Source organism: Centropristis striata, chromosome 18 (assembly GCF_030273125.1).
Source record: "Centropristis striata isolate RG_2023a ecotype Rhode Island chromosome 18, C.striata_1.0, whole genome shotgun sequence".
Classification (NCBI taxonomy): Eukaryota; Metazoa; Chordata; class Actinopteri; order Perciformes; family Serranidae; genus Centropristis; species Centropristis striata.
In genome coordinates this window covers 32,804,446-32,832,229 of record NC_081534.1, presented here as the reverse complement: position 1 = coordinate 32,832,229, position 27,784 = coordinate 32,804,446, and the positions used below count along the sequence as shown (strand labels likewise).

Here is a 27,784-nt window from a genome sequence, read left to right as displayed (position 1 = left end):
TGCACCTTGTGAGGAAAGTCCTGGCACTGTTTTAACACATGCATGAGTAGTCGTCCAGTCAAAGACCTTTTAAGAAACGTTTGCTTTTTTTTAGTTTAACAGACTAAAAGTATTATTCTGTTGGACATCACTGCAACACATTTCCCAACTCATTTTGGTTCACGTTGGAACCAGCTTGCAGGCTTTGATAGGTCATCCATCACGGTTTCTTGTCAAACTCTTGCTATCATCACTTGCTAATGTGCTTTTGTGGTGCATTAATGGGCTGGAAGATCAATAAAGGAGAAGAACAATAAGAAGTTGTGGAAGTTGGTTTAGAGTAATGCTTAGAAACTCCCCACCAATGGGTTTCTTGGGAAAACCATTGGCTGCTTGGAAGAAAAGAAAAGAATATACAGTATGGATGCTTTTCTAGGGTCACTGTTTAATTTCTCCGCCTCCATTTTTCTTGTACTTGCAGGTAGAAAATGCGATCGAGGAACTGCACCATGGAGGGTCCAGAAGACGGACACATCCAGCCCACCAAAGGCTTCATCAAGCAGGAGGAGGAGAACACACCGGAGCTGACGAAGAGGAAGATGAAGGTCCGGGGGGAGGAGAACGGGTCGGCTAAGAAGTCTCAGAAACCTGCAGAGAGCAGAAAGATGGATCTGTCGAAGGCCGATCTGCTGCATCTGCTGGGAGTCATGGAGGGAGAAGTTCAGGTACATATCACAGTCAGTACTAGTAGTCTGGTACTTTAAATTAGATTTTTGTGCAAACCTCTCACTGTTGACAGAGAGCAGGGGTCTCAAACTCAAATTACCTGGGGGCCGCTGGAGGCACTATCAAAATAACCAAAAAAAGACACACAATTAGTAAAAAAAAGACAAAAAAATGACAGAAAACTAAATTACTTAAAGAAACAAAATGGCCGAAAAAAGACACAGAATTACCAAAAAAGACACAATATTATTTTAAAAAAGACACAAAATGACCAAAAAAGACACAAAGTTGACATTCAGTTAATGCATGTAGATTATCTATATTTCTAGTTATAAAGTCATTGTTTCAGTAATAACTTTTATAATATTTGGGTGTATTTGGTGCATTACAATCAGGTCCACTATTTATTATTTCTTTGCAGATGATGTTTTGTTGTTTTCTTTAAATAGCAAACAATCTGTTACAGATGTCCATAATTGGACAATATATATAAAATTAAATAAATTTGGCCAAATTACTGAATCAAATATTGAACACAGAAGAATTTACTGGGTAATTTTAAACATCCCAAAATTAACTAATTTCAAATATTGGGTACAAACATTTAGGCCAATGGGAAACATTTTTCCAGATTTTTGATTGATCTCTTTATTCAAACATGTTAAGAAAAACAAAAATATTTATTATAATAATATAATAATAATAATAATAATAATTAAAAAAAAAAACAAGAGTAAAAAAATACATTTTTTCCCGAAATTTGGCAAAATCACATTAAACAAAATGATAAAGCCCAAATAAATATATTTAAATTTTATTATTTAAGAACTATATGTTAATTCTCAAAACGATTCAGTTGGATTTAAACAGATGGCCCAAAATATCCCTCTTTGTTGGGTAATAAATTCAATTTTAAAAATGAATATTTTACCTAAAACAAATTTAATTGCCTCTATTTTACCCCATTCACCATACCACAGCAGTATTGGGACTCCCACCATTATTTCTGCAACCCAAATATGTGAAAACCTGAAAAAAACAACAACCTACGTACAGCCCTACAGAAATAATGTGTTCCTGTCATCATTCCTCTCAATTAAATCATTGTGTACCTAAACAAAGTCCACAAACCTTCTGGTGTTTATCCTTTTGGCTCAATTGATGCAATTCTTCAGTGAGCAGTTTAAAATAAATGCAGGTGGGTAGATCATTACTGTAAACTCTAATAGCTCTGATTGTAAATAGGTGAACATGCTGGGAAGTGATCTTTTAAAAGCCAGAAACTTCAGAAGCTGCTGAATAAATAAATGAATGTTGAGTCACTGGACTCTAAACAGCTTCGTGGCTCTTTAACGACCAGCTTGATCTGAGAGAGAGCCGAGGATTCTGGGAGTTCTGTTATTAACAGAGAAGATGAAGGAGTTCTCATTGGACAGCTTGTTAACCCTTTGATGCACAACATCTGGGTCTAAAGTGACCCGATATGTATGAGTTTTTATGTTCTATATCTTTGCAATAATTTATTTTCATCATTCAGTATTCCAGGTTTTCCTCAATTAGTTTGTTTTTGATCATCATACATCCTAATTTTTATGTTTTCCTTTATTCATTTTTTAATAAAATCCCTTTTTGTGTCACTACTCTTCTAATGCACAACATGGGTGAAAAATTACCCATATCCATTTTTTTAGCTAAGTAGCTTGCTAAGCTAACTACTTAGCTAACTTCTTGGCTAAATAGCTTGGTAAGCTAACTACTTAGCTAACTTATTGGCTAAGTATATTGCTAAGTAGCTTGCTAAGCTAACTACTTAGCTAATTTATTGGCTAAATATTTAGCTAAGTAGCTTGCGAAGCTAACTATTTAGCTAACTTCTTGGCTAAGTAGATAGCAAAGTTGCTTGCTAAGCTAACTTCTTAGCTTACTTATTGGCGAAGTATTTATCTAAGTTGCTTGCTAAGCTAACTACTTAGCTAACTTCTTGGCTAAGTAGCTTGCTAAGCTAACTATTTAGCTAACTTATTGGCAAAGTATTTAGCTAAGTAGCTTGCTAAACTAACTACTTAGCTAATTTCTTGGCTAAGTAGTTAGATTAGCAAGCTACTTAGCCAAGTATTTAGCTATGTAATAATACAAAACCTTTCTTTCTTCATAAAGTATGAGAGGCAAAATGGAAATAATGAGCTGCTGTTATCAAAAACAAGATATTTAAAGAATCCTTGGAATATTGAATCATAAAATAAGTTGATATCAAAAGATAGAGCACAGAAACACACAGCAGCATTAAATAACATGAAGGGAATGGATGACCCATGTTGTGCATTAGAAGGTGTTTATTGTGCATCAAAGGGTTAAACTGAAGATAGTAAGACTGAAAATAGTCGTCTGTTACTGTCTTTTCCCTGAGACATCAGTTAGTCTTTCTCCTGGATGATATGAACCATAAATACAGCGACAGAGTCCATCAGGAGACGTATCGACACGTCTCACATTTAGAGAATAACCTTTGGCGGCCGCTGTGTTCCCAGTGTGATAATGATTTAGTGATGGAGGAACATTTATAAAGCCGTCTCTCTCTATCAGAGAGGCAGGATGCTGCTGCTGCTGCCTCTCCCTCTGTTTCCATCCTGCTGCATCTGTTTGGGCGTGTTGTTAAATATTTTCCATTAGCGATGGGACAGAAAGATACACAGCACAGAGAGACATTTAACACAGGAAGAGCTGCTTCTGTTACTGACGGCAAAATGTTAACCCTTTGATGCTCAACATACTGACCCCCCTTATAATGCACAACATGGTCTAAAATGACCCTCATTCATTCCCTTCATGTTATTTAATGCTGCTGTGTGTTTCTGTGCTCCATCTTTTGATATCAACTTATTTTATGAGTTAATATCCCAAGAATTCTTTAAATATCTTGTTTTTGATAACAACAGATCATTATTTCCATTTTGCCTCTCATACTTTATGAAGAAAACACGTTTTTGTGTTATTACATAGCTAACTACTTGGCTAAGTAGCTTGCTAAGCTAACTAATTAGCCAAGAAGTTAGCTAAATAGTTAGCTTAGCAAGCTACTTAGCCAAGAAGTTAGCTAAGTAGTTAGCTTACCAAGCTACTTAGCTAAATACTTAGCCAAGAAGTTAGCTAAGTAGTTATCTTAGCAAGCTACTTAGGCAAGAAGTTAGCTAAGTAGTTATCTTACCAAGCTACTTAGCTAAAAAATGGATATGGGTCATTTTTGACCCATGTTGTGCATTAGAAGAGTAGTGACACAAAAAGGGATTTTATGAAAAAAATAATAAAGGAAAACATAAAATTAGGATGTATGATGATCAAAAACAAACTAATTGAGGAAAACTGGGAATACTGAATGATGAAAATAATTTATTGCAAAGATATAGAACACAAAAACTCATACATATCGGGTCACTTTAGACCATGTTGTGCATCAAAGGGTTAAAAACAGACTCACAAAGTCACAAAGCAGGGTGAAAATGTTGCAGATGTGTTACTGTAACACAGTTATAATATTGCATTTTTAAATATGTGCACACTAGGAATGGGAATAATTAATCAATGATGGATTAATGGTTGTTTAGAATTTGGTCGATCATGTGGAATTTTTAATCAATCTGTATATTGTTTAATTTTAATTTTATCTCTGACTGTGTATCAGTTTCACTGAACTGAAACAAGCCGAGCGTTCAGTTCTACATCAATCAGCCAATGAGCTGAGAATTAAGTTGGATAAAGCTTCAGTTTGCAAACTGAAAGTTGCAATAACAATTATAAAAACACAGAAATACAAGAGGATTAATCTGAGCACAACTATCTTACTGTATCAAACCTTGCTAATATGAATTACTGAGTTTAATTTGATCCAAAACTGATTTAAAATGTAGGATTACTGTGAAAACTAACCTCATGAGTTAATTTTATGATCAACAGGATCAAGTCTCTTTTCGTCCTTTCAAAATAAAAGCATCCGTTATCAAAAAAGGCTTTTGCAGTACTGTATATATCTTTTTTTGGCCCATGTTTGCATGCAGCTGAACAGAAATGTTAATGTTATTGATAATCGAGTTAAATAAATCAGATAAAGCAACATTTTATAGAGCATTTGGGTCGAAAGAGGTCAAGTTTCAAGAAATGCTCTCACTATAATGAAATGCTGCTATGGGGAATAACATCATCACACATGAATAAAATTGGGCTCATTGAGTCACAATTGTCTCAGCTTTACACTCAGAGACGATTTATGCAGCTCACAGACTGTTTAGGGACCCCAGGATGCACAAAGATCCACATAAAATTTGTTCTGTGATGAGAAAAACGTTTTTTTGTTTGTTTTTTTTAGCTACATGCTATTATCATCAAATGGAGACATCTGTAAAGAGGAGACTTGTGGGTACCCAAAGAATACATTTTCATTCAGATATTTTGAAGTCAGAAGTGAAAATGGCCATGTCATTCATTCCCTCACTTAAATTACCCTTGGAGCATATTACACCCACTTCCCAACAAACATCACAATATGCCTGTTGGATTCCTGAGATCTTCTACTTTCATATCTCATATTTTTTCATGTAGCTTAATGAATTAGTCTGCTGCAACCTGCAAAATATAGAAACTGGCAAAGGGCCCTCACAACACTAAGAGGTCTGAAAGCATCAATTTTCACCATGTTTTTATGAATAAAATGTTGTACAAAGCAGACTATGAATAATAAATTAACAATGGTCTCGGTAAAAAACCTTCAGAATATAGAAAGGAAGGAAACGGGAAAGTTTGGTGTATATATCTGCTAAAATTCAGATTTCTGGCTCAGAGTTTGAGAGAGAAAAAAACTTATTTTGAGGATCTGGACTACAAAGATATGCTTTGTGAAAGACAAGGTTTAAGGCATTTTTTTTACTAGTAGTACTTCCCTAGTTGAGTACTTACATTACTGTTTGGTATGATAGTGTTTAAAGTGACTTTTTTACCTTTTAATGTGATCCTAGAGTCCAAAAAAGTCCAGAAATCAGCGTGCATGGTACAGCAGATCATCCAACCTTTCTGCAGAACTTTTGAGGATTTGGTGTCTTTATATTATAAACATCAGGTTTAGTTGTCTGAGATGAGACGGTGTGCTGAGTAGAGTTAGAGAACCAGCTCCCTCTGCTGGTAGAAACCGTCTCTCTCTCTCTGTGTGTCTGTGATGTCAGGGTGAAAGGAGTCGATGAGGTCATGTTTTGGACTCTGGAGGGTGCAGCAGCATCACATTCAGCTGATGTCTCAGCATCACTCTGCAAATATTCAACGCCCACACACACACACACACACACACAGGCTGAAACACAAACTGTCAATCTCTTTATAATAATCTCTGATTCTCTGACCCTCGTCTGTCTACAGAAAACACTGAAAACATCCAGAAAAACAGTCCTAAAAGAGACATAAAAACAACAAAAAAGAAAGTTTAAATTACTATAAATAGTAAACAGTTCAAGAATAAAGTGACAGAATTTTAGAAATATATGTGTAGATAAAAATAAACAGAAAAGTCCTTAGTCTTGATTGATAAGAACTGAGAGTTTTGCAGACCTGCAGTTTTCTGGGAGTTTGTTTCAGATTTATGGAGCATACAAACTGAACACTGCTTCTCTATGTTTAGTTTGGACTCTGGGGACAGAAAGCAGACCTGATCCAGATCACCTGAGAGCTCTGGATGGTTCAAACTGCACCAGAAAACCAGAAACAGACAGGAAACCAGTCTAAACAGCTCAGAAGTGAAATAAAAACACTTTAAACTAGCATTAAAGAGAACTCTCTTTCTGCTGTGTGTCCAGGCCAGAGAGGACATCATCAGCCTGCTGAAGACAGACAGAACCCGTCCAGAGACCCTGGAGGCCCACTACGGCTCGGCCGTCCCCACAAAGCCTCTTCAGGCTCTGCAGAGAGACAACCTGCTGGCCGTCAGCAGCAGCAGCTCCCAGGACGTCTACGAGAAACCCATGGCCGAGGTGAGATACACTGCAAATTATTTGTTCCTTACCTAAATAAAGATTTAGAATTGTTAGATGTTGTAATTTATCTTGTTTTAGGTAAATTTCTTAATTTAAGCATTCACCGTGCTTATTTCTAGACTTAACAATCTTAATTTCAGAAATCTTGTCAAGTGAAATAATCTGTCCATGCAGCAAGATAATTTATCTCAGATTTAGTGTCACCTTTTTTGCAGTGTGAATATATGAATAACCCGGATGGCTGTCTTGTTTCAAAACATTTTACTCCTTTACAAAAGCTGCAGAAATCCCAGTTTTAACTTGGTAAAAGACATTTTTTCAGACATGTTTTTCCTCTTTCCCCAAAGGTTGTTAAAACCTCCAAACTCCCAGAAAAGACATTGTGACCTCTATTAAAACCTCCTTAAATTATTATTTTTAACTCAGAAGTGGTGAAATAGACTGTATATCTAACAGATTTCATCAAGTTTAGAGAGCAGGTACTTCCCACAGATGATGGATGAGCTTTTATTTTGGCGGTGCATTTACAGCAGAGTTCATACAAAAAGACAAAAAAGACACAAAATTACCCAAAAAAGACACAAAATTATAAAAAAAAAAAGACACAGAATAACCAAAAAAAGACATAAAATTATTTTAAAAAACTTCAGGTTTTAGGGGGTTATTTTAAAATCACCCAGAGGTTTTCCAGGCATTTTTTCCAGGCGTTTTAGGCCTAAATGGGTTAAAATATTATCTTTAACCATCAAGTTTAGAGAGCAGGTACTTCTCACAGATGATGAATGAGCTTTTATTTTGGCGGTGCATTTACAGCAGAATTCATGCAAATTAAATAAGAGCCTAAAATCATGTTCCTTTGTGTGTTGAATAACAGTAATTTAGTCTGCAGGGAGTGTAACAGTGAGTGTGAATAAAGCGTCTGAGGCTCTTTGTCCACCAGGAGAGCGTGGCTAATGCTCTGGATAATGTGAGGGCAGATGTTGAGGGTTGTTGTTGTCTGATAATGTCTCCGTCCCTCAGTTGGACCGTCTGGAGGACAAACAGAAGGAGACGTACCGACGGATGCTGGAGCAGCTGCTGCTGGCGGAGAAATGTCACCGCCGCACCGTCATGGAGCTGGACAACGAGAAGCTCAAACACTCCGACTTCATGAACAAGAGCGACGACTTCACCAACCTGCTGGAGCAGGACAGGGAGAGGTCAGTGGGTGAGGGTGTGTGTGTGTGTGTGTGTTAGAGGTGTGTGTGTGTTAGAGGTGTGTTTATGAGTCCTATTCTGGGTTTAATTAAATTAAACTCAGGATTACGACTAGATATCTTTTTTTTTCTACCCGACAAAAGAGGCCACATTTCTCAAATGTTGAAGAATAAGGCAGGCGTTATTCCTTAATTTCTTATTTATGTCAATATTAAATAACTAACCCATGCATTCAAGTAATATCATACTGGGGCGGCTGTGGCTTCGGAGGGTTGGTGGTTCGATCCCCGACCATGGCAGCCTACATGTCGAAGTATCCTTGAGCAAGATACTGAACCCCAAACTGCTCCTGATGCTGCGTTCATCGGTGTGTGAATGAATTCCCGATGGTGGCAGCGTAGCCTCTGCCACCAGTATGAATGTGTGGGTGAATGAGTGCACTCTGTAGTGTAAAGTGCTTTGAGTGGTTGAAAAGCGACTAGCTATATAAGTGCAGGTCCATTTACCATACACTGTAAAAATGTCCTGTTGTTTTTACAGAAAAAAAACTGGCAGAATATTTCCGTAAAAAATACAGTACATATGTCAACATCTTTACAGAACAACTTGTACATTTTACATCCTAAAACTGTAGTATTTTTTTTTAAAAAGTTGTAGATTATACCGTCCTTTACTACTAATTTAACAGGATGATGCTGCTTTTATACTAATTATTTATGCAAAATTTACATGCAGATTTTGCTTATTGTGCATTGAATACCAGTAAATTAACATTCAGTTTTTATTTATTGTACACTGAATACCAGTAAAATTTAAGTTGTTCTTTTTTGCAGAATTATTCTGGTAACCACAGCTGCCATTTTTTTCTGTAAAAGCAACAGATTTTTTTACAGTGTATGTACAGTAGTGGTGGGGGAAAAAATCGACACAGCATAGTATCGTGATATTTTGCGTGGCAATATTATATCGATTCATGGCTGACAAGTATTGATATTTAGCGTTCTGACAGCATTATTTTCTCCATTTTTATCCTGTGTCAGGATATTGTGTCGGAAGGTTGTCGAAAAATAATTATAACGCTGCAAAGTTCGGCTTTTTTATGTTTCATTCAAAAAAACTGAGAGCAGTGAAGCCTGTTGTTTGTTAAAGTTTGATAAAATGGGGCCAGAAGAAGAGCGACTCATCCCGACCTGCAGAAAACTTACTTATTCATTAAACATTCACTTAAAAGTCTTTCCACATGTCTCTCAATTCTGTCTGACTTCCTGTCTGTGGCTCTTAGCTTTAGTTCCCATTGGTTCCTACTACACTGGAGTTTTTACCAGACAAACAAGAGGAAATAGTGCATTTGTTGGGGACTATTTTCTGCGGCGGATTAATCCACGTTTGTTGTTTTAGTGAGTGTTTTGTGGCAGCAGGATGAAGTGTGTGTTGATGGTGATGAAGGAACTTTTCATCAGGTGTAACAGAGAAACTCACTGATGAGTTTATCAGGATATCAGTCTCTGGAAACATGCAGGATTTAAGTAAACAGGATTTTAAGTTTAGGAGTTTTGTTTCCTGATAAAAACCTGGATACCAGCATGATTCATTACAGCAGAGAGAGTTTCAGAACATCTGGCTGGTGGAAACAAGTCAGAACAAAGCTGTAGAGATCTCACACAGCACCGCCAATAATACTCCTGCTGCTCTAAAAAACAAAAAACAGCAGTGGGATCCTTTAGTGCAGTAGTTCTCAACCTTTTTGAGTGGTGACCCCCAATTTTACATGCATGTTGTCTCACTGAACAGAATCTTACAGTTCAGATCAGACAAACTCAGTTGATAAGACTAATTTTGGACAAATAATGAAGCAGACAACAACTAAAACATCTCTCTGTCTGTGCATTTATATATTTTTTCATATTTTAGTGTTACTTTTAATCTAAGTCCTTTGCTATAAGTTTAAAGGTCCATTTGATTTGGCAGAAAAGACACAAAATTACCCCAAAAATAATCAAATTGACCAAAAATTGCATAAAATTAAGCAAAAAAGGACTCAAATTGACCACAAAATGACAAAAAATGACCACAAAAAGACACAAATTAACCAAAAAAGACACAAAATGACCAAAAAAAGAGACAAAATGGCCCAAAAAAGAAACAAAATGACCAAAAAAGGCACAAAATGATCAAAAAAAGACACAAAAGGACCAAGAAAGACACAAAATGACCAGAAAAGACACAAAATTACCACAAAAAAAAAACACAAAATGGGCAAAAAAAGACACAAAATTACCAAAAAGACACAAATTACCAAAAAAGACACAAAATGACAAAAAAGATTAAAACACTTTAACACAGTGGAGACAGAGCTGACTTCCAAAATGATTTGGCGACCCCCAGAAATCATCTCGGGACCCCAAGGTTGACAATAGCTGGTTTAGTATGTGTGATGTGAAACAGCCTGGTGGAGTTTTGGAAAATGATGCTGGCAAAAAAGAATGTGTGATGAGAAATCCATCGGTCTGGAACAACACATTGTGCAGATGCGTGTTTGTTTATGTTGTGGTGGAAAGCATCAGATAAAACCCTGATGGTGGTTCTGATACCATCAGAGGAAGAGTGATGAGTCGTGACTTATCCAGCCATCACTCACACACACACACACACACACACACACACACACACACACACACACACACACACACAGAGCACAGAGCACAGCCACGACTTGCAGGCAAATTAAAGGTACAATACCTGTTAATTACTTAGACTTTGGCGGCCCGCTAGACTCTAATCTGTCCCACCAAACTGCGCCTTTTTTAATATATATTTATAACTTTATTGACACGTTGCCGTGGATACACATCGTTCTGCTTCTCGCCTTGTTAGTGACCTGTCAATCAAAGGTAGCCCCGCCCCAAATCATACGATTCTTTATCTTCTATTTTCTTCTAAATGGGGCCATTATTTACACTATTAACATCAGATTGTCTTGAAGAAGATTTTTAACTAGTGATTGAGACCATAGTGTTGTCCTGAAAAACATTCTGAGCTAATAAATCAAGTGAGAAGTTTTTCTCATTTTGCATTGAAATGAATGGACCAAAATGCTTCTGCAGCCAAACTTAGCGCCCCCTGCTGGAATTTTTGGTAGAATGCAGCTTAAGGCACTTCCTGGTTTGCCTCCCTGCTCAGACCAGGAGGTTGCCGCCTGTTCTAAACATGATATAGAAACGTGTCTACCTGTCTGTATCAGTCCCGTCCCCACATCATCTCTAAACTAAATCCTATCAACCTGTCCGGGACGTCAGAGGTCCAAACACACTGCTGCATTATGCCGTTCATTAGCCGCAAGCTAACATTAGCTTTTAAAGTTGTTTTAATCACACTAAACTGTGACTTGCTGTTTTGAATGACTTCCTGTTGCTAAATGCATGCAGCTTTCAAAATAAGAGCGCAGTGTCGACCACAGAATTAACAAGAAGACTGTCAAAATGCCCCCTGACCCCCCTAGATGGTTTGGACTCTCATAAAATCCTGAGGGAAACACTGTAATATGTAGATTTTCTGCATTAAAACGTCTCATAACAACTAGACGTATGCTATTTATTTGGTTGACTTGGGTTCTTACATTATCCCAAATGTTTCCAACAACTTTCACACCAGAGAAATCTTTAATTTTATCAAAGCAACATTGTTTAAGTTGATTGCCTGTCAACGGCGTCATATCCCCCTTTGTGCATTCGTCAGCGTTGTTTTCCTGCCAGAAGCTGTTGTAAATTAAGTTTTTATCCAGTTTTAAGCCACGTGTTTTACAATACTTTTCAGCTCTTGGTAGTTTTTAACTCCAGATGAAAGATTTTAGTCATCAGACGTCTGGATCTTGAGTTATTAGAGAAACAAGCTCTCAGAAGTCCTGTGTCCACCAAACCCCATTGGAGAAACACTGATTTTTACATTATTCAGTATTTTTTTACCGGTTTTAATCAGCTGGTTTGTTTGTTTTGGAGTGGAGGAAAGCTCTGCAGATAATTCTGCTCCAGGTTATGAATGATAAACACTAAAGAAATCCTGAATGAAGAGGCAGAAAACTCCATATTATGCATTTAAACAAATAGTTGTAAAATAGCCATTACAAGCTGCATTAAATAACAACAAAAAAAGCCATTTGTTCCCACTTTTCTATTGGATCTGGTTCTCTAAATGGGCTTCATGTGTTATCTGAAGGAGGTTCAAACAAACATCCAGATGAGAGAATCAGAAAACATCACGTCAGAGAATCTCTCCCATCTGCTCACCGTTCTCCACAGAACCTCAGATAGCAGCCTGGATAATATGGAACGATGCTCCACTGCTCCTCATTCACCAGATCTGTGTTTGTGTTCAGTGAGCAGCGCTTTGCTGGTTTGCAGATCAAAACAAATCCAGCTTTTAATGTTAAAACAGCCCTGAAAGATCCCGATCTTCACTGACATCATAATATTCAGTTTTTGGAGAAAGTTCAGTTTGTTGATTTAACTTTTTTAGCCTGTGTCTTATTCATATGCAGCTCCCCTCGGCTTTAACCCTCTTTCGTGTCTGTTGTTGTGTCTTTTTTGGTGATTTTGTGTCTTTTTGTGTCTTTTTTTTTGGTCATTTTGTGTATTTTTTAGTCATTTTGTGTCTTTTTGCTCATTTTTTAAAACTTTTTTTGTCCTTTTGTGTCTTTTTGTGTATTGTGTAAGTTATTTTGTGTCTTTTTTGGGTCATTTTGTGTATTTTCTTTAGTCTTTTGTGTCTTTTTGTCATTTCGTAACTTTTTGGTCATTTTGTGTCTTTTTTGGTCATTTTGTGTCTTTTTTAGTGTTTTTGTGTCTTTTTTGTGTCATTTTGTGTCTTTTTGTGTCTGTTTTTGTGTCTGTTTTTGGTCATATTATGTCTTTTATAGTCATTTTGTGTCATTTTTTGGTCATTTTGTGTCTTTTTTTGTCTTTTTTGTGTCTTTTTTAGTCCTTTTGTCCAACATAAAATGTGATTTTGAATCTTTTTTTAACTTTCAAAACACTATCATGCTCAATAAAGAATTTTAAATGTTCCAAATGTGACCAAAGGTGTCAAATCTAACAGGTGTTTTCTAGTCTGGATGGAGGCAACAAGTCTTTTGGACTCTCCACAGGGTTAATGTGCAGCAGCTCTCTGCTCTCTGATAACATTCCTGTTGGCTGCAGTCAGCCTGCAGATTCACTGCAGGTGATATCATGAATGAATGGCTCCATGGTGATGTCATTCAGCAGAGATCACGCTGCACGATTACAGACTCTGTTTGCATAACAAACTGTCGCGGGCAAATAAACCGCAGAGAGAAAGGTTTGTCTGAAACCTGCTGCAAAAAGCACCACCAGTACTTAGGAAAAGACAGTTTATATGTGTAAAGATTTGCCTTTACTCCTTTAAAATCACCAGTAAAGGCTCTGATACTTATTTTTTGACATTGATACATATGGCAGAAAGTTGTTCTGAGTAAATTGTTTTAATTTCTATTAATAAAACAATGATTGATAAAGTAAAAGCTGTAATTGCATTGCCAAGAAAGGTTTTACTACCTTTAACCCTTTGATGCACAACATGGTCTAAAGTGACCCCACTAAGTTTTATATTCTATATCTTTGCAATTAATTAATTTCATCATTCAGCATTGCAGGTTTTCCTTAATTAACTTGTTTTCGATCATCATATAACCTATTTTTTTGTTTTCATATCTTACTTTTTGAATAAAAAAAACTTTTTTTATCACTACGTTTCTAATGCACAAGGTGATTTTTGACCCATGTTGTGCATTAGAAGGTGTTTATATGTTGTCACCAATTTAAAATGACAAAGAAGACACAAATATTAACTATCCTATTATGTTAAATTGGTGTTTTTTCCAATGGAAATTATTATTTGGTGGCTCTTATAAGTCTCAAATGTTAAAATATGTGATTTTTCCAATGTAATCTGGTGGTTCTAACAACTCTTTTAAAGTTAAACCATTAAAATAAGACAAACATAGTTACACATATACTCAAATTGTTCATTTAGTGAATCACTTTTTGAATCACTACGCTTCTAAACATCATGTTTACACCACAGATAAGCATTCTTGCAAAAGATGTTACTGAGGTTTACAGAATTAGTTTTTATTCTAGCATTTTCTTTGGTTTCTGCGTGAGAATCTCCCTTTCTTTATTTCTCTTTATAAGGTAATACAGTGCAGACGTTTCAGATTCAGTGTAACTTTGATATAAAACTAAAGCAGCCTTGATGTTCACTGTGACCAATATTGAACTCGTGGAACCAAAGAGAGTCAGCTGGTTGGTTTTCATTACAATATAAAACAGCAGCTGTCTGCAATAATAACATAGGTTAGATACAAAGCACTGAGGAAAATGGAAAGAAGACATGATTTATGGTTCAACCTGCAGAAGAGGAGTTATTTACCACTTGGTGCCAACAGAAACACACATATTATCGCCTTTAGATTTGATTTTATTCACTACAAGTCTTGTGGTTGTATCCACCTAATCAATGTTTGTCCAGTATCATTCTCTTTTAGCTCCTTTTTTGGTCTCCACCATAAAAAAATCAGTCTCTTTAGCTGCTAAAAGTTATGTTCATCAGCTCTAACTGCGTCTTTCTGCTGTTTGCTGCTAGTTTGTTTGCTTGCAGATATTTTTAAGGTGCTTTTAGGCCAAAAAACAACAACAGAAAAACAAATAAATGAACTGAAGCCTGACACTGATGACATTAAACCAAAACAGTAAAGCTGCACGACATAAAACAAAAACTATGCGCTGAAAGATGCTAAAATAATTAATATAATTATAATTATTGCAGCTTTAAGGAGCCAATACTTGGGGAGACTTTGTTTACATGCACAACATAATCTGATGTATGCACGTATTCCAATAAACCAACTAGATTTACGCTAAACTGTTTACGTGGCTAATGAAAATGAATATTCGACTAATTTTCCCATGCATACTCTGGGAAAAAAGCCTGTTAATGAGGTAGAAACCTGCTGATTACCAGGTTATTATATATCTCTAATATAATGTGTTGTTGATGTTTACCACACTGTTAGGCAGTTTTGAGAATGTGATATGAGAATGAGAGTGTTTTTTAGTGCTCATGGTTAGCGTTCGTTTAGCGCCGCTAGCTCCCGTTAGCGCCCGTTAGCATGCTGGGCTATCTCCATTAGCATTCCAGGCTAGCGCTTAGCTAGGTCTTGCTAGTTGTTAGCTATTAGCTATAATGTTTGCTGCTAATGTTTGCTGTGCTGTGCAACTTTATATGTTCAGAATGAGCCTTTTGCAACTTTTCCTAAATGTTTCCTTTTTATGTTGACAAACAAAATTAAAGCAACATTATGTCCTTTTAGAAACTGCAAATTAGTCGTAGTTGTACTATATAAACGTAACTTTTAGGAGGCCGGGTTTGTTGTGTGGGTTTGTTCTTTATGGGCCGGCTAAGTGGCACCCTGAGGCCCCTGGTCCCAGTCTGGTCCCAGTCTGGTCCTGTGGTCTGACAACTTACCATTTCACTCAGTTTACCATGTCTGCCTTCACAAAAATGTAGCCTCGACTCTGTAATTTCACAGCGGTGGACGATTCTGATTCATGTTAAAAATGCAGCTTTAGAGGAAGAAACAACAAATGTGAAGTTCCTCCTCGGTGTCGGAGCGTTCCTGTTGACTCGTCTCTTCTGGATGTTAATAAGCACGGTAATTACTGGGACTATAATTAGCTGCAGATCAGCATCTCGGGGCCGATGTGTTGAGCTTTATGAGCGTTGGAGGCTCTCTGCTGCTGTCAGCACCGAGGCTATGAATAGACCTGAACACAGAGAAGCTTTCTGCAGCACTAAAGAGGTTCTGATGACAGATAGTTTGTGTCCTGAGAGCTGAGCTGAGAGGAATTATCAGACGTTTACATCTTAATCACAGAGGAATGTGAGCTGAGACATTATGGCATCATAAAAATGTGTTTAAATTAAACTCTGGCAGGTAATATAGAGCAGCTATTCTCAACCTTGGGGTTCCGACCCCAATTGGGGTCTTGAGATGATTTCTTGGGGTCGCCAAATCATTTTGTTAGTCAGCTCTGTCTCCACTGTGTTAAAGTGTTCATGTGATAATGTGTTTTAGTCTTTTTGGTCATTTAATGTATTTTTTTTGGTCATTTTGTGGCCAATTTGTGTCTTTTTTGGTCATTTTGTGTCATTTTGTGGTCAATTTGAGTCCTTTTTGCTTAATTTTATGTAATTGTTTGCTCATTTTGTGTCTTTTTTGGTAATTTTGTGTCTTTTTTGTCATTTTGTGTCTTTTTCTGGTCATTTTGTGTCTTTTTTTCATCATTTTGTTTCTTTTTTTCGGCCTTTTTTGTTCATTTTTATGTCTGGTACAACTAAAGATACATTTGTTTGGACAAATATAATGATGATAATCAACAACAAAAATAGCTGATAAAAGTTTAATTTAAGAGCTGATATCTAGACATTTAACATAGTTTTATTGAGAATGCTTTTGGTTATTATCAATAAAACTATGGAAAATGTATTATTTTAGCAGGATTTCAACTTTGTTGAGATCTTTGAAGACCTGTATCTCAACAACTATCAGATGGATTTCCATAAAGTTTTGTGCAGACATGCATGCTCCCCAGAGGATGATTTCCTCTGATTCTGGTGATCCCTCGAGTCTTTTTCTTGCACCACCAGCCAGAACATTTGAACGGCACACAAACAGGTTGATTTTGGTTGTTGGTGCATTGCTTCCCGCTCCGACATCGCTACGTTACCACTCACAGCATGAGTTCAAAGCATGGCCAATCACTGCCAAAATTGCATCTGAGCATTGAGCAACCAGCTATTTTCTGAGCTTCCCAATGGAGCTCATAAAAGGTTTTCTTTTTTTGGAGCGATTTTTGGATTTCTAGACCAGGAACTGCAAGAATGAGACCAGGAGGATCATTCAATTACTCAGGATCATACACATATATTTATTATTTTACTCTTTTTATGCACTGATAGGATTACATTTCACTGATACATTTCATGTGACAAATATTGATTGATGATGCCGATGGATGAATACTAAAATGATGGCGAACATCCTCTGGGCACCACTGATGTTTGTTCCAAAATTCATGGCAATCCTTCCAATAGTTGTTGACATATTTGGTCTGGACCAAAGTGGCGGTTTATTCTCCAATATGTGGCCATTTGTTACCAATTTTCTCATTTTTCTTTGGCCAGCAGTGGGACGGTTTGATGAGGGAGCGGACATCAGGAAGGATGTTTTTTGTGTTGTTGCTTTCATCTTAACTTTAATTTTTATCTCCGCAAAAAGCTGCTTTATTTAGAAAAGTTTCTCTTGCAACAAATGGCATCAACATGTTGTCATTTGATTTAATCCTGAGCTTCCAAATCAAAAGAGCCTTGTCACTGGGAATTAATGGAAGATATGTTTAAATGCTTTTATCCAGTAGAGAGTCTAAATGTGTGCAACAGAAGAAAAGAGATTTATTTTCCAGAATTACAGGCAGCCGAACAAAAGTGCAAGTATCTAAGCCACAAAACACAGGCAATTAATGTAAAAGTGCTCTGGTGCTGCTGATATTTATGTTCAACATGCATTTGGAGCCGAGCTGCATCTGTAAGCTCTTTGCAGCGCTCATATTTGGCTCATTTAGGAGCCTCTGCGATGTAAAAACCACAGGCCTGGTCTGCTGTCTGAAGCCATGATCTCACTCACAGACCATCCAGCCACTATGGAGGATTTATATCCACGGCCCTGTTCGCTTTGCACGATACAGAAGGGGATTATAATGAGAAAGGCCGCGCAAGTCTGGCATTGTCTGCTGCAAAACAAAACAAAATATCGCCTTGCATTGTTGCCTGGTTCCTGTGGGAACTCTGCTGCCTGCAAGACGGACAGCAGGGACAAAAACTGGGACAAAAACTGGACATTTCTAGGAAAACTTTAAAACTTTAACCCTCTGGAGTTCTTCTTCATGACGTAGAAACGAAGCAGCATGGAGTCCTGCTGGCAGCTGAACTCTAAAGTTTTTGGCTTTTCCACATGTTTCCATGTCCAATTTAATGCGTCAAAAATCACAACCAAGTGTAACATGGTTTTACTTTTTTTGCAGAGATTTAAAAAAAATTTGTAGTGTGTGTTTCAACATTTTTAATGTAATCTTTTGTGTTTACTGTTTTCTTGTGTGATTTCCGGGTATTTTTGTGTGTTTTTATCTGTGTTTTATGTGGGGTTTTTTTGTAATTTTTTGGTGTGTTTTTGTGTTTCTTGTGTGTTTTTTGAATTTTTTCATTTTTGTAATTTTTTGTGGTTTTTGTATTTCTTGTGTGGATTTTTTTATGTATGTTTTGTGTCTTTTTTATTTGTGTTTTTTTTATTTTATGTGTGTTTTTTGTATTTTTTTCCATTTTTTTTTGGTTACTTTCATACTTTTTTCATGGTTTTTGTGTTTTTTATGTGTTTTTTGTAATTTTTTGGTGTGTGTTTCTTTTGTGTTTTTATGTATGTCTTTGTGTCTTTTTAATTTGTGTTTTTTTTTTAAATATTTTGTGTGTTTTTGTTTGGTGTGTGTTTTTATCTGTGTTTTTTCCCCCCATTTTTTGTAATTTTTTGTGGTTTTTGTGTTTTATGTGTGTTTTTTATGTATGTTTTTGTGTCTTTTTTATTTGTGTTTGTTGATCCAGTAAGTCAAAATGACAAAATAATAATGAGGTGAGGTTGAGCTGAAAAAGATGACACCAGCATGGCATGGTGATCATTATTTAAGTTGCGCATACAGGCAGAATGAAAAAAAAAAGTCAAAAACCAACAAAACAGCCCCAAACTCCAAAGAGTTAAAAGTGGCTTCATGTGTTATGTCATACCTGCTGCCTGATCGACTCTCAACACAGCAACAAGAGAGAAGAAGAAGAAGAAGAAGAAGAAGAAGAAGAAGAAGAGGAAGAAGAAGAAGAAGAAGAAGAAGAAGAAGAAGAAGAAGAGGAAGAAGAAGAAGAAGAAGAAGAAGAAGAAGAGGAGCCCTCTGAACGCCTCCTCCCTCCTTTGTCCAAACAAGGGCAGGGCCTCCACGCCCATATATGGAGGGGTGGATGACATCACCAGCCAGCCAGCGGAGCGGGGCTGTGCAGCACAACCTCCACCTTCCTCATTGTCCACCGCTGACATGTGAGGAATGTGATGGCTGTAGTTCCCCGTGGAGCCGGGGCCCCTCCCTCCTCCGTCCCTCTGTGGCCCCTGAGACTCTCAGCAGCAGCTCTTTGGCTCCTGCTCGGCTTTAAAACACAGAAATGGATCAACCTGCTCTGCATCCCGACTCTCTGGTAAGTCTCAGGGGAAGAAAAGTCTGTGGAGCTTGTTTCAAACTTAGCAGCACACTTGTTGCTGTGCAGGAACCTGCTGGTGTTTCTGATGGGAACATGCATGAGAAGATGTCAGTGTCCTGCAGAGATTAGCTCAACTTCAGCTTTGTTGTTTTCCTCTTGTCTTTATTTATCCCACACTGTAAAAATGTCCCGTTGTTTTTACAGAAAGAAACATACATATGTCAACATCTTTACAGAACAACTTGTTCATTTTACATCCTAAAACTGTAGTAATTGAAAAATATATATATACATTTTAAAGTTGTAGATTATACCGTCCTTTACATTCTTTCTTTTGGTCATTTTGTGTCTTTTTTTAGTCATTTTGTGTCTTTTTTTTTGTCATTTTTGCCTTTTTTTTAGTCATTTTGTGTGTTTTTTCCGTCATTTTGTGTCTTTTTTGCCATTTTGTCTTTTTTGTCATTTTGTGTCTTTTTTTTGTCATTTTGTGCCTTTTTTTAGTCATTTTTGCCTTTTTTTTGTCATTTTGTGTCTTTTTTTCAGTCATTTTGTGTCTTTTTTAGTCATTTTGTGCCTTTTGTGTCTTTTTTTAGTCATTTTGTGTCTTTTTTGCCATTTTGTCTTTTTTGTCATTTTGTGCCTTTTTTCCAGTCATTTTGTGCCTTTTGTGTCTTTTTTTAGTCATTTTGTGTCCTTTTTTGTCATTTTGTGTCTTTTTTGTCATTTTGTGTCTTTTTTCAGTCATTTTGTGCCTTTTGTGTCTTTTTTTAGTCATTTTGTGTCTTTTTTAGTCATTTTGTGTCTTTTTTTGGTCATTTTGTGTCTTTTTTTCGTCATTTTGTTTCTTTTTTTAGTCATTTTGTGTCTTTTGTGTCTCTTTGAGATAAAAGAGGCAAATATACGAGAAAAAAAAGTGCAGATTTCACTGTAAAAATGTCCCGTTGTTTTTTTTCTTCTGTAAAAGCAACATAATTTTTTTTACAGTGCAGGAGTTTGGTGTGTTGGTGCAGGTTTAAATAATTGAGAAATCCTCACATCCGTGGAGATTCTCAGTCATCCAGGGACAGCAGTAACATATCTAGATTATCTAGATACTGTAAGTCAAACAGGGCTGCAGGAAAATATGCAAAACTGTTCTTGAATATTGTGATTATCAGTGAACTCAGTTGCATCTCTCTGACAATGTCAATGTGTTTTATGGTGCAAGTTGACTTTGTGATGACAATAAAATAAACTGAAAAGACACGCTGTGCTCTGCCAAGGAGGTTATGTCTGTTTGTCTGCAGCATTTTGGGAAGAAAAAAAACCTTGTAAGGATGTAGCCTGGGCCAAGGAAGAACCCGAGTTATGTAATTAATTCAAAACAAGAGTCTAGAGTTGTCCAAGTTGTCTCAAAGTAGTTTCTAAGCAGAGTTTGTGACCTGCAGTTGAGCAGAGTTCAGCCTTTATCTGCCTCTTTTTATTCCCTTTCTTCCCTGGCTTGTTCCCTGCTGCTGCCTTTTATTCTGCTGCATGCTTTCCCTGCAGGATCAGCTGCTTCATGCTCTCATTAGGAGTCTGCTCCGGTTCTTTTTACAGAGATGAGCACCATCTTTCTCCACCTGGGAACTCTAGAGAAGGTGACAGGCTGGTTTTTAAAATTATGGAAATAAGATCTGGCTGTGTGAACAGAAGCTTTCAGGCTTTTTGTTAACTCTCTGGAGTCTTTTTGGGCTATTTTGTCCATTTTTTAATCCTTTTTATAGTCATTTTGTGTCTTTTTTTCGTCATTTTTGGTCATTTTGTGTCTTTTTTTGGTCGTTTTGTGTCTTTTTTAGTCATTTTGTGTCTTTTTTTAGTCATTTTGTGTCTTTTTCTGTCTTTTTTCGGTCGTTTTGTGTCTTTTTTAGTCATTTTGTGGGTTTTTTTGTGGTTTTTATGTGGGGTTTTTTGTGGTTTTTGTGTGGGGTATTTTGTGGTTTTTATGTGGTTCTTTTTTGTGGGGTTCTTTTGTAATTTTTTGACTTTTTTTGTGACATCAGACAACTTCTTCTTTTTGAAGTCAGGGTTGATGGATTTGCTCGGAGTTCAAAAGTAGAAACTTTGAGAGGTTCGATTGTACTTTTTTTTTTATTAAGAGATCGGAATTTTTTGAGTTCCAAGTTGTCTGGAATGTAGCATTAGCGTTATTATCTGCACACTTACAGTCATGGAAAAATGTATTTGACCACCCTTGTTTTCTCTAATATCCTGTTCATTTTAATACCTGGTACAACTAAAGGTACATTTGTTTGGACAAATATAATGATAACAACAAAAATAGCTGATATCTAGACATTTAACATGATTTTGTTGATAATGATTTTGGTTATCAAGAAAACCATGGAAAATGTTTAGATATCAGCTATTTTTGTTGTTATCATTATATGTGTCCAGACAAATGTACCTTTAGTTGTACCAGGCATTAAAATATAAGAAAATTGAAGAAAACAATTGTCTAATATTTTATTCATCACTGTATGTCAAAGAGAAAACTTCTGCTGCTGATACTGAACTTTCTTGCACGATTATGACAACTTCTAACTTTTACATAACTTTGCTGCTACTTCTTACATTTACACTGTGAACTCTTATTCTTTTGTTGTTTATTTTAATATCAGTAAATGTCTTCATCTGCTGTGCACTTTATTTATTGTCTACTTTAGACATTTAGTGTTAGGATAGCTTTGTCTTTATCTGTTGTGCCTGTGCACTTTTTACTTTAGTGTTAGAAATGTCTTGTCTTGTCTTCACCGTGGGGAAAAAGATTTCAATTCCTTTCTATGTCTGCTACATGTGGAGAACTTGACAATAAAGCTGACTTTGACTTTGATTTTGTCGTTTGATGTTGTTAGACTTTGCTTCTGTGTTTTTAGAAACCTCTGGCTGTCTTGGACTGATCCCCCGAGCAGCTTGATATAAAGACTTTCTGCGTTTGATTCCTCCTCTCTGCTGGTTCTGGTGATAATGTCTCCAGATGTCACGGGAAAGAAATTGTCAAAAACAAAACATTGTCACAGAGAAATCGATTATTCCTTTCCTGCATCCAATTATTCAAGGCTTTTTGATGTGAAATTAATTCAGGATTGGTGTCATCTGCCTTGAAACGGAGTTCTGTTGAGAATATGTTTCACATTAACCCTTTATTGGGCGAAGAACTATATTTAATAACTTCAGTGGATATCAAAATGGGGTCCCCATGTAATATTTCGAGAAGAAAATTGCAAATTTACTAGATTAAAGTAGCAAATCTACAAGAAAAAAAGTTGCAGATATAAGAGATTTAAAGTGGCAAATCTACAAGAAAAAAGTTGCAGATTTAAGAGATTTAAGTAGCAAATCTACAAGAAAAAAAGTTTCAGATTTAAGAGATTTAAAGTGGCAAATTACAAGAAAAAAAGTTGCAGATTTAAGAGATTTAAAGTGGTAAATCTACAAGAAAAAAAGTTGCAGATTTAAGAGATTTAAAGTGGTAAATCTACAAGAAAAAAAGTTGCAGATTTAAGAGATTTAAAGTGGCAAATCTGTGCGAAAAAAGTCGCAGATTTACGAGAAAAAAGTGGGGGAAAAAAACTTTTTTCTCCCAGATTCACCACTATAAATCTCATAAATCTGCACATTTTTTTCTCGTAGATTCACCACTTTAATCTCCTGGGTCCGTATGTTTTTTTTTACACATTCTGGCTGTATGTAATATCCTCTAGGGTTGAAATTTGGAATTTGCAAGTATTTCAATGAGTGTCCTATTAAGGGTTAACACCCACTCACATCTTGTATTTCGTTCTGTCTGTTTTTTTTTTCTTTAAGACTCAAACGTCTGCTGGAGCAGGAGAAGGCCTACCAGGCTCGTAAGGACAAGGACCACAGCAGGAGGCTGGAGAAGGTGAGAGCGGAGCTGGTGAAGCTCAAGTCCTTTGCCCTGATGTTGGTGGACGAGCGGCAGCTGCACATCGAGCAGATCGACCAGCAGAGCCAGAAGGTGCAGGACCTGACTCAGAAGCTGCAGGAGAAGGAGCAGCGGCTGGCGGCGGTCAGCGACGCTGCCAAGGAGGACGGCCAGAAGCTCCTGAAGCTGGAGGCCGAGCTGGAGCACAAGGCCGCCAAGTTCTCGCAGGAGCACGAGGAGATGATGGCCAAGATCGCCAACGAGGAGTCCCAGAGCCGGCAACTCAGACTGAAGCTGGCCGGACTGTCGCACAAGATCGAAGAGCTGGAGGAGAGCAACAAGCTGCTGCAGAAGTCGGAGGAGGACCTGCAGGAGCTGAGGGAGAAGATCAGCAAGGGGGAGTGCGGGAATTCGACTCTCATGACCGAGCTGGAGAATCTGCGCAAGAGAGTCCTGGAGATGGAGGGGAAGGACGAGGAGATCACCAAAACGGAGACTCAGTGCCGGGAGCTGAGGAAGAAGCTGCAGGGCGAGGAGAACCACGGCAAGGAGCTGAGGCTGGAGGTGGACAAGCTGCAGAAGAGGATGGTGGAGCTGGAGAAACTGGAGGGAGCGTTCAGCCGGAGCAAGACGGAGTGCGCTCAGCTTCACACGAACCTGGAGAAAGAGAAACGGGTGGTGAAGGATCTGGCCGGCGAGCTGGAGACGGTGAAGACTCGGATGAAGGAGCTCGAGGGCTCGGAGTCCAAATTCGAAAAGGCGGAAATGGTCCTCAAAGACGATCTCATGAAGCTGAAGTCGTTCACGGTCATCCTGGTGGACGAGAGGAAGAACATGGCGGAGAGGCTCAAACAGGAGGAGCAGAAGAGCGACGATTTGAGTAAGATGTTCAAAGCGGAGCAGAGCAAAGTAACAGAAGTCACAGAGAAGCTGATCGAGGAAAGCAAAAAACTTCTCAAGTTTAAGTCAGAGATGGAGTTTAAGGTGTCGACACTCATCGAGGAGAAAGACGAGTTGAAAAGTAAACTTGCAAGTGAGGAGGAGAAGTGTCAGGAGCTGAATACCAAGCTGGGCGGCATGAAGGTAAGGATGGACGGACTGGAGGAGATGGAGAGAAAGTTGTCCAACAACAGAAATCAAGACGAAGACAATAAAGTGAAAGAGCTCGCGATGGAAATCGAGAGACTCAAGAGCCGGCTGAAGCAGCTGGAGGTGGTGGAAGGAGATCTAATGAAAACGGAGGACGAGTACGACCTTCTGGAGAAGAAGTTCAGACGAGAGCAGGACAAGGCGAATACTCTCTCCAAGCAGCTGGAAGAGCTGAAAGGCCACATCGCCAGGAACAAAGCCATAGAGAAAGGCGAGGTCACGAGTCCGGAGGCGGAGCTGAGAGTCCGCTGCAAGATGGAGGAGGCCAGAACCAGAGAGCTGCAGGTGGACGTCCAGGCCCTGAAGGAGAAGATCCACGAGCTCATGAACAAGGAGGACCAGCTCTCCCAGCTGCAGGTGGACTACTCCGTCCTGCAGCAGAGGTTCCTGCAGGAGGAGGAGAGGAAGATGAGCATGAGCCAAGACTTCGCCAACCTCACCAGAGAGCTGGAGGCCACCAGGCGGTACAGCCGCGCCCTGAGGCCCAGCACGGACGGGAAGAGGATGGTGAACGTCCCGGTTACTTCCACGGCCGTGCAGACGGAAGCTACCGAGGACACGGACACGGCGGCCGGGTTCATCCGCAAGTCGGTCCTCGAGGAGAACCACTTGATGAGCAACCTCCGACAGCGGGGGCTCAAGAAGCCGGCGGTTCTCGAGAGGTACCCTCCAGCTTCTGCAGAACTCGGGGCCAAGAAGTCCTGGATCCCCTGGATGAAGAAGAAGGAGGCGATCACGCTCACTCAGAGCACTCCGGATAGAAACGGCAGGGCGTCGATGCAGCATCTGGCGCCGGAGGTGGCGCGGCCGGGTCAGCCGCTGCACATCCGCGTGACGCCGGACCACGAGAACAGCACCGCCACCTTGGAGATCACCAGCCCGCGAGCCGAGGACTTCTTCTCCAGCACCACCATCATCCCGACTCTCGGCCTCCAGAAACCTCGCATCACCATCGTCCCGAAACCAACAACCGTCACTTCCAGAAGCAAAACCTGCGACCTGGACCGCGCCAAATCCCCGGTCACGATCACCACCATCTCCCGCGCCAAGAGTCCGGAGAAACCCAACGGCTGCTGCGGCTCTGACGGCCTGCGGTCTCCAGTGTCCATCATCACCGTCAGCACCACCCCCGTGGCCGAAGTCTGCGCCGCGCCGGAGCCTCACGACGCCCCCGCGGCCCGCACCGTGATCAAGGTCGCCCCGGAGAAGCAGCCGGCGGGCGCGGTGCCGTACAGGAAGTTCAACGGGAACGCCAACATCATCACAACGGAGGACAACAAGATCCACATCCACCTGGGCTCGCAGTTCAAGAGGCCGGCGGCGGAGGTGCTGACACTCCGGAGCTCCGAGAGCAGCAGAGAGATCTCGACGGGGACGGTGCTGCGGTCACCACGGCAACCAGCGGCGGCGGGGAAGAGCAAGATGACGAGCAGCATCACGATCACACCCGTCACCTCGGCGTCCTCCAGGCCCACACAGTCAGTGGTGAGTTAACATCCATCTTTATTTCTGTCTTTATGAATATTTCGATGAGATTGTTCTGGAGTATCTGAACGATGTTTGATCTTTCACGTTGCAGTTGCTTCTGAAATGTTTCAAAATGAGTTCAGGCAGTGGGTGCTGCCTAGGTAGCACTCTGTCCAGGTATAAAACAGTGACTTTTTATCAACACATGACCTCACCGGTATGAACTAACACTGGAATAATCTGACATGAGTCTCCAAGTCTGGAAAAGACACATTTTTACCAACTGACAAACACTCCTTTTCACCAGAGAAATGACCAGTTTGAATGTCTCACTTTTTGCACTTTAAGAACCTAAATTTACACAAAAGAAACCTGATTCAAACTCTAATAATATTTCCCAACCTGATGTCCAAGAGCTCCAGTTAACCCTTACACTCCCAGTAAGCATCAATTTGATGATTTTTCACCAAGTAAAAGTTGGACATTTCAGTCACTTTGACAGGAACCCAGTGGATAGTTGGCAAGCTTATTGGCAGCTTATAAAGCAGTAAAAGATCAAATTCTTTCACAGTTACAAGGTTCTGGGTTCATTTAAGTCAGCTGAGAGTTTTCTGGCGAGTTTTGCAAGATCATGCCGTTGTGGATTTGGATCAAAAAAGACATCCAGTGGCAAAGTGTTTCAGGAAACATTTGAGGCAAGAAATAAGCAATGTAACTGGATTGTGATTCATAGGTGATCAGTCATTGACTCCCACAGATTTTCTGTCTCATGTATTGTCAGGATAAAGTTAAAAACTAATATGACCAAAAACTCATTCATATTAAAGTTACCAACTGTAGATTTTAAGGGTTATAGCATAAAAGGTATGAAACAACAATGAACAAGTTAAATCACACAAAAAACACAAAAGACATTTAACTATGAAGCCTAATTACCCGTGGTTGAAGAGCAAATATCAACGAAAATGATCAAATCTGCAAGTAAACACTGTCGGACAAAAGGTAAACAGTGTGGCGCACGCAAGACGCGCCGCTTTTTAAATGTTTGTGGTTTTTGACCACGGACCAAATATGGGTAATTATGGATTATAAATATGGATTTTCGGTGTCATGCTTTTATTACATTGCAAACACAAATCATTGTTTTTTTCCTGCCTATAAGCTGCTAAAAGATAGCCTTCCATCCTGTTTGTTTGTATTTTCAACATCTTTCTATAACAAACTTTATCAGCTGCTCAGTGACTGAAATGTCTGTGAAATAGCACACAGAGATCCTGAAACAGAGCGACCAAAACCTGCTGATTCAACATTTCTGTTTCTGTGTTTTTGATGCAAATGTTGCCCTGTTGTTGTTGTTTGTTGTGCAGCCCGGTGCGGACGTGCAGTCAGCTCGCAGCGCCGCCACACGGATCCCGATGTCAAAAGGTATGAAACCGGGCAGCAAGGCGGTGGTGGGCGTGTCCACAGTGACCCGGTTAGAGTCTCGGGCCGAGAGCCAGTCCATGAAGATCGAGCTGAGGAAGACGACGGTGTGCAGCTCTGCAGCAGCAGGGAAGAGCTGAGGGCCACTAACAGGACTCTGTGTGTGTGTGTGTGTGTGTGTGTGTGTGTGTGTGTGTGTGAGGTCTCTCACACACATTATCTTATGTCGTCCACACCTTCAGTTTGCAGATATACACGTTTTCAGGACTCATTTATGTCCCTTCAGCGGCAGGTTTTCATGTTCATTTTAATCTCTCTGCATGTCTGTTTTTGCATTCAGGTGCATTGTGATTAACGTCGTCGTCATGGAGATATTAGTGGCATCATTTTACATTTGGATCACAGCATTTGTGTTTATTTCACTGCCGCTTGTTGGAGGTTTCCCGTCACTGTGAATCGTTTGTGACAGACACAAAATAAAAACTATTTATCTCTCAAACAAGAACGGCAGCGCTTTGTACCATTCATTTGTTTGTGTGTGTCTGTGAGAGAGAGAGTGTGTGAG

General features: G+C 39.0%; 1 protein-coding gene across 1 annotated transcript; it reads left to right on the top strand.

Moving 5' to 3' along the window:
* Positions 1-273: 273 nt before the first annotated feature.
* filip1b (filamin A interacting protein 1b) lies at positions 274-27,784 on the top strand. The gene is made up of 5 exons (XM_059355713.1): positions 274-704; positions 6,540-6,713; positions 7,737-7,915; positions 23,103-25,815; positions 27,165-27,784. The coding sequence occupies exons 1-5, from the start codon at positions 468-470 to the stop codon at positions 27,357-27,359; spliced, it is 3,498 nt and encodes a 1,165-aa protein (XP_059211696.1). The 5' UTR covers positions 274-467; the 3' UTR covers positions 27,360-27,784.

Bases quoted from the DNA above. Each gene is read 5' to 3' on its own strand.
- filip1b (XM_059355713.1), top strand. From the start codon at position 468: ATGCGATCGAGGAACTGCACCATGGAGGGTCCAGAAGACGGACACATC. The intron at 705-6,539 runs GTACATATCACA...CTGTGTGTCCAG, and splicing joins TCATGGAGGGAGAAGTTCAG to GCCAGAGAGGACATCATCAG. The intron at 7,916-23,102 runs GTCAGTGGGTGA...TTTTTCTTTAAG, and splicing joins CTGGAGCAGGACAGGGAGAG to ACTCAAACGTCTGCTGGAGC.